Raw genomic sequence first — 7282 nt, forward strand, 5'->3', positions numbered from 1 at the left:
GTTAACACTATTACTGTGCTAGAAAACCTGATCAGAGGAATAAAGATTATAATTGGTCCTAACTTCTCTATATGTAAGGAGACGCTTGGATGAAAGATAATGTGTGCTCTTAAGTGCAAATGTTGCCTTCTCAAGCCAACCAACAGAAAGTCAGGATAATGCCCACATTGCCCTACCAAATGATTTTTAAAGATTATTGCAGAGCTGCGTGTCAACCCACCAAACTTTAGGCTCACCTGATCAAAACCACCTGTATCTGCTTCCGTAATTACCTCTGGCTCTCAGACATCTAATTAAGTCCTGTAGCTAGAAATGACACAGAGAACATGCTTTGAAGGTGACCAGGAAAAAATGCTCACCCTGGCCATGACATCACCATCTGGCACTGTCAGAAGTCGGCCTTCAGGATGTCCTGGCCTGGGCCTCCACCCCAGCACAGAGCAAGCCCGCCATGACGCAGACCCACAGGGCCAGGCCTGGTCCACAGCAGAACGCATTTATTGCATTAGGTTCATTTTGGGTATTTCACGTGTGGGAACCCTAATCAGAGTACGCCAGACGTTCAAGGCCAAGTTGTCCTACGCAGGTGCAAAAGCAAGGACACAGCAATCGTACTGTACGCACTGCGCAGGTGTGCTCTCTATAACCCAGACATTGGTGTCACTACTTGGCAAGAAGCCTCTTTTGTCTAAGTTGGTATAAAGATGTGTTGTTGACCAGCTGGTGCAAAGCTGCTCCGATAGCTCCTGTTTACAGCTGCTTTGTGAGGCTACTTGGAAGAACTGTTTTGTCTGATGGCTCCTTGTTAGCAATGGCTACTTGGTCTGCAATAAAGCCTCTACATATGCCTAGGACTGCTCATGTCTTCTCCGTCTAATGCCCGGCCTCCAAGGACCTGTGCTCCCACAGTTGCGCAGTCAAGCAGGATCGAGGAGGAACCTGCTCCCACAATGTGGTTTCAGTTACACTGAGCAAACTCGGGGTGGGTTTGGTGGTGAGCTGTCACAGGAAAGGTAATTCTGTCTGCATACGAACCTGAGTCCCAGCTATTCAAAACACAATAGACTCTTTGCTAAGCCAGAAGAAAGATCATCTCTCATCCCATATGGTAAATTTAAACTATTAATAGGTATTTTAATTCCTTTTTTTGTCCTCTGCAGTGTATGATTTGGAAAATGAGTTTTTATTTATTAATATGCGGCATGTTTTAAATCCAGGATGATCGAAATACAGTGCTTTGCTGTAACAAGATCCTTATAGTCCACTTCCATGCCATTGAGTGAGCAGTAGGAACACGCCTCCTTTCGTGTTTCTATGCTCTCTTCCCCCAGGAAGAAGCTGAGAGCAGCCATTTTCAAAATAAGAATTGGCGCTATTTCCTACAATGTAGTGAAGCAGCAAACAGTAGAAATTTTGTGACTGTTTTCACAGACACTGTCTATAAAAGGGTGAGTTTAGACCATATGTTTGGGAAAACAAGAAATCTAGAGTAAATTAATGTTTTAAAGTCAGTCAGTATTTGTGTGACTGATTAATTAAAAGTAATTCCTAGTGTGAAATGATGTGTTACCTTGAGCCCATCTGCTGGCCAGCGGTGTAGACTGCACTACCGGTTGTGTATACATCTGGTGCTTGCATGCGGCCGTGAAAGACTAGGCTTGTGGTTTACCTCTGAGCTGTGCGCTGCGGGTTGGAATTTTCAAGCACTTCAGGATTCTGCTTTAAAACACACAGAATACAAAAGAATGGCTTCTAAAATGTAACAATTAGAATAAATAACATTTCATTACAATTTTAAAGGGATTTTAATAAAATGATTATCATGTAATTGGCAAATTTTCCAGGGAAAAGAAATTTAGGACTAAAAAGGGGTTATTTATTTATTTATTTTTAGATCTAAGCCCGATTCTCAGCTTGGTGCCTTATACACTACTAGGCCCTTCCGAGCCGGCTCCCAGCTCTGGGCGCTGCTCGCACGCACGCCTCCCTGTGGGTGCAGCGCCCAGTTCAAGAGTCCCAGAGGCCGCGTGAGCCCCAGGGGGTCCATCCAGCGAGCCGCCGGCCTGAAATGCCCCAGCCCTTGGACCTCTCAGTGTCTCAGGACGTGTCCTCAGGAGGAAACGTCTTCTTAGTGTCTGAGCTCCAGAGAACCCAGCCCCGCCGTGCCCTCTGCCAGGGCCCACGGGCGGGCGGCAGGACGTGCTCCACACTCACCAGGCCTTTCTAACCTCCCCGAGCTGTGCCCAGACCAGGCGCCGGGGTGCCACTCACACCGCTTCCAGAATCCCCCCGGAGGCCACACCCTTAGAGTCACCGGCCTTCCGGATCGTGCCCCCCCTCCCTCTCCCAGGGCCAGGACCCCCCACTCCTACCCCCACCCTGTGCCCACCTCTGGCTCCTGCTCCACACCGGGCTGCTCCCTCTCGGCCTCCACACCTCCTGCCGCAGCCAGAGCATCTCTAAACATCACCGCCCATGGAGCAGCCGGCAGGACCCTCAGTGGCCCTCCCTCACCTGCCAGAGAAGCTCCCGCTGAGTAGGGGAGCCCTTCAGACCCACCCGCCATTTTCCATCCTGTGTGCCTTACAGACACGGCCCTCAGAGCCCGGTCCCCGGGGCAGGGCAGGCCTGGGCGCCCGTGAGTAACACGCAGCGCAGGGGGCAGAGACCACTGCCTCCAGCCCCTCCATGTGCCCCAGGCCTAACCTGCCAGGCCTGGTCCAGGAGCCTGAGCCGAGACGGGAACGCGCTCGGTACCCTGGGCCAGGCTTCGTGCTCCCTCTGGATTTCGCTCAGGCCTCTGGGCAGAGGGCCGCCCCGCCCCCTGCTCACAGCACCTACCACTGTGGCTGGAGGCTGAAGCACTGCCACTTCCTTTATAAACTCTGCAGGAGGCCCCACACCTCTGAAGTACGACTCCATGTAGGAGGGTTACAGATGTTACTCCGAAGGATTTAAACAAGTCCACACGGACTGTGACTGAGCAGATTTCATTTCCCTGAGGTCATATTCCATCGGATCCGAACCCTGTCGGTCCCAGCAGTGGTTTTCACAGGGCACACAGAGCACACAGAGCACACAGGGCACACAGGGCACACAGAACACACAGAGCCGTGGGCGTCCTGCGGAAGGCCCCGCAGGTCGGACGGAGGTGGGCACGTTCCAGGGGTCCTGGCACTGCTGGTCCCCAGAACACACCCTCACAGCAGCAGCACGTTCGACCACTTAAGAGGAGCTGTAAGACCATGTTTATCTAAAAATCATCACGTGAACGAGACTCTGATCCCCAGGGCAGCAGTCTCTCTCCAAGGTCGTCTCTTTTCAGTGTTTCCATGGATCCGAGTACCTGTAAAGCCTCATTAGTTTAGAGGCTTGTATTTAACTTCAAAAATAAAGTGCTTTGGTTTTAAAAATAAAAGCAAGGCTATCTTTCAGCTTCTAAGAAACCTGCTCCTTCTGAGAGTGGAGAAAAGACCATCTCTGGGGAAATCCTCCTTCAGTACAGAACGCTTGGCTGGTCACCGCCTTCCCGTCCAGCCTGCATGGCGAGCTGGCCGCTCCAGGGGAGGCCACTGTCCATCACAGTGCGCTCTCCTCCAGCACCGGGCACTTGCACAGCAGATCGGCGTGACGACACTTAGTGAAAAGTTCACCTTTCCCTTGCAGTTAGGGAGGAGAAAGGTCAATCCTCACATGCCAATTGGTTCTTTAGCATAAAAATTTGAGTTTCCCCACATCCCAGTTCTGAACCTACAGAAATATTTTTCTGCTTTACCTATAATAATAAGTCATAAAAGTAAGTGTGTTAAAACCTTATTCACAGTTCTCTGTGCGTGGGGGTGGAAGCAGGACTTACTGTACACCCTGGTGGACTGAACGAGAAGACTGACTTGGGTCATTTGTGTGAGGAAAGAGAGGGAGCCCTACCTGACTTCATTAGTGACTGCTGTCAACCAAACAGGAAGTGCCCACCAGCGCCTTCCTCCGAGCCCTGCGAGCCCCCCTGGGCCCTCACCCCTTGGGCACTGATCTTGGGATGGCAGCCCAGTCTAGGCCCCGGAAAAGGCTCACCAAACCGTGTCCCTGGAGAAAAACAGCTCTTCCGTTCACAGCTGTGACAGCAAAACAAAGGAAATGACCTTCAACACAAGACGCTGCAGAATTAAGTCCCCCGAGAAGGCGTGACGCCTGCCACTCTGATTCTGCACCCGTGTCAGGGGCTACGGTGCCGAGAGCTGGGGAAGTGCAGTCCAATAAGGGGAGAGTTAGCGCCTAATAAAGGCAGCCACGTCTCTCTGGGTTTTACTCTAAAACCAGCCTGTCTCAGAGCTCCTTTCTCTGCCTCCACGAGGAACTGCACGAGGTACTTACCGAATGCAGATGTCTGGCCTCACCGGGCCTCGGATCAGTCTCTAGGGGTGAGGCTGGCCTCTGACTCTTAACCAGGTCCCAGGTGGAACCAGCGTCCATAACCTTGTTCTGACTTGAATGACAGACCGGCTTTCAGCAGCTCCTTCAGTCTCCAGGGTCAGACAGAAGAAAAGCCCCTCTTCGCTCACACAATGAACAGGCGCCTGTGTCCCGGCTGACCGCAGTCTGCTTTTATTGAGGGAAACCCGTGGGCCTCTGCCCTTGCACAGGTTCTTCTCCCATCACTGCTTTCCTTCCCCTGGATGGGCTCTGATCGTCCCACAGGCCTAGGCGCGGAGCTGGAGGCTGTCCTGGAGGAGCCGCATGGAAGTGTCCCACTTAGACACTCACCCTTCCCAACGCACCCTCTCGCCTGGCCTCTCCCCACTCACACTCTCGGATTCCGCTTGTGTTGTCCAAATCCATTCTATTCACGTTTTAATCTGCCGCTCCCGTCACCATCATAGCGAGGTTTGTTCAGCAACATTATGAGAACAGCCACCAACGCTAACGCCGCCCCCAGACTGGGGGGGCCACAAGGGCTGAACTCCTGGGCAACTCCGGAGAGGAGGGGGGCCATGACCCGGCCCACGGCCGTCACTGACTGCCCCACGCCTATGAGGGTGCCCCTGGCCTGGGCCCCGCCCGCAGCTAGCTGGAGGTCTGTGATGCACGTCCTGCCGAGGGCCGTGGAGAAGGACAGCAGCATGGAGGGGACGACTGCGGCGCCCAGGGTGGGGGCCGTGGAGTAGAGCAGCAGCAGCAGGAAGGTGAGTGCGCTGGAGTGCAGCAGCAGCCTGGGGGAGTTGTGCCTGTACAGCCGCAGGACGGGCCCCAGGACCAGGCCGGCCAGGACCCCCACGGCGCTGCTGTAGCTGATGAGGTAGCCCGTCACCTTGGGTCGCACCCCGAAGCGCTCCTCGAGGGCCAAGACAAAGTTGCTATAGTACAGCATGACCGCCACGGCCATGAGCAAGCGCACCAGAAACACGTCCCACATCTCAGAGAACACCAGGCTCTTCAGGCCCCGCAGTGCGGCCACACCCTCCGCCCAGGGCCCACGGGCCTTCTCGCCCTCCACGCTCCCAGGCCCGAGGCTCGCCTCCTGCACGGCACAGTCTGTCTTGCCCAAAGGTGCATGGTTCTCACCCAATCGCAGGCTGCTCTCTGTACTATGGACACTCACTTCACTCCATGGAAACAGCCAGACGAGACCTGTTGAAATGCACGTCTGTTAAAGTGGGTGGCTTCACGGTCACACACGCCTCCCACGGGGCCAGGCAATGACTGCATTAGGTTATATTGCACTTTTTTATTAGCAGATTTACTCATCTGTATTCTTGAATCCAGTTTTTAACCATTCCCACAGCTACTTCTACTCCATATTAATACCAGAATTCTGAAATTCGCCTTAAGGAAAAATCTATGCCTAAGTAATACTCACCGTTTTCCCCAGCTCAAGAGCCTATGAGGGCTTCCTATATCCCACCATTTCATATCTAAATTCTTAGCCTTTACACTTAAGTTCTTCCCTCACTACTTTGCTAATTCTCTGACTATCCACCATCTGACCACCCACCCAACACTGAATAGTCAGGCTTCTAAATGCTGAACCCCGTGCTAGCCACTACATTCACACACAAGGCAAGGCCTGTACAATCCCTGTCCCCAAGGAACTTAAACCTGAGGGGGTGCGGACATGCAGACGGGCAATTCGATTCCAGGGTAAGCGCTATGCTGGGGGGCAGAGGGTGCTAGGCCAGCCGCCCTGGCAGGGCGTGGCCGGGGTTCCCGCACCAACGGCCCGTCAGGAAGCACCTGCAGGATCTGCGCTTTGGCAAGTCTCACGTCGCAACCTCTGGGGGCACCATTCCCATCGCCCATGACACCCCTCACCCGCAGCTTTGTCCCTGCTCAGACAATGCCCTCTGCCCCCAGGGGACAGGCACGGTCTCGCCTCCGCTGTTATGATCCATGCCGTCCACGTACAATGACTGCGTGCCAATCCCTGCCCTGAGTTTTCTTAAAACTGAACCCGTTTCCTAACTCATCCCTGTGGTTTTCAGTCCTTTGGCACAAGTCCCACCGGCCCGTGGCCGCCGGTCAGGGCTGCTTCCTGCTGTGCCCAAGCTCTGCCTGCGCGTGTGCATCCTCCAAACACAGTGTAAGGGGCCTATTAGCCAGGCACTGGTTTAGGACAGAAAGCTGGTCACGTGAGAAAGCAGGCCTGGACTTTCCCTCGCTCTCATTTATGACAGTTCCCTTGGACAGCTCACGGAACTGGATAAGACGTGAAAGAACTGTCGCTAAGGGACTAAAAGAGAAGTATAATTACGTAATAATAAAAATGAGGATGACAGCAACTGGCATTTACTGGGTGGTTACCATGTGCACCGCAGGGGGGTAAACTGCTTCTGTGCAAACCTCCACTCGTTCTCACAACACGTCCACCTGGGCTGTTTCTCCAGCTCCGATGACGAGGAGACGGAGACAACCAGCTGAGGCCCGCACTGAACGGGGCCGGGCGGGGACGGCACCCAATCTCAGACCAGAGCCTGAGTTCTGACCCAGGAGAAAACAGTCATGGTCAGGGAAGTGGCAGATCAGAGCAAGGACATAAGAAGGGGTCGGGTTGAGGAAAATGGCCGTCATTGAGGACAAAAGTATGACAAAACAGATTGAGACGACAGCCATACTCTGCTCACCGCCCTGGAAGGCCCAGCGCACTGTGCAACACTCTCTGTGTCCCCTCTCCCTCCTCCCTGCATGTCTCTGTGGGCACTGTGTCCCCTCTCCCTCCTCCCCTGTATGTCTCTGTGGGCACTGTGTCCCCTCTCCCTCCTCCCTGCATGTCTCTGTGGGCACTGTGTCC

At 53.8% G+C, this 7282-nt stretch overlaps 1 protein-coding gene and 1 long non-coding RNA gene across 8 annotated transcripts in view; both read right to left on the reverse strand.

The window, feature by feature from the left end:
- LOC106699155 overlaps nt 1–2330 on the reverse strand; it is a 14928-nt gene extending 12598 nt beyond the window's left edge. The window contains exon 1 of the long non-coding RNA XR_001350615.2: nt 1571–2330. This is a non-coding gene — a long non-coding RNA (uncharacterized LOC106699155). The remainder of the gene's footprint in view (nt 1–1570) is intronic.
- Nucleotides 2331–4577: 2247 nt separating this feature from the next.
- MFSD9 (major facilitator superfamily domain containing 9) overlaps nt 4578–7282 on the reverse strand; it is an 18568-nt gene continuing 15863 nt past the window's right edge. For all 7 annotated transcript variants that reach the window (XM_023764273.1, XM_006100692.3, XM_014466150.2 and 4 more), the window contains one exon: nt 4578–5625. In XM_023764273.1, coding sequence (XP_023620041.1) covers nt 4838–5625 — 788 coding nt within the window. In that variant the 3' untranslated portion in view covers nt 4578–4837. The remainder of the gene's footprint in view (nt 5626–7282) is intronic.

This window comes from Myotis lucifugus, unplaced genomic scaffold (assembly GCF_000147115.1).
Source record: "Myotis lucifugus unplaced genomic scaffold, Myoluc2.0 scaffold_325, whole genome shotgun sequence".
In the NCBI taxonomy this organism is placed as follows: domain Eukaryota; kingdom Metazoa; phylum Chordata; class Mammalia; order Chiroptera; family Vespertilionidae; genus Myotis; species Myotis lucifugus.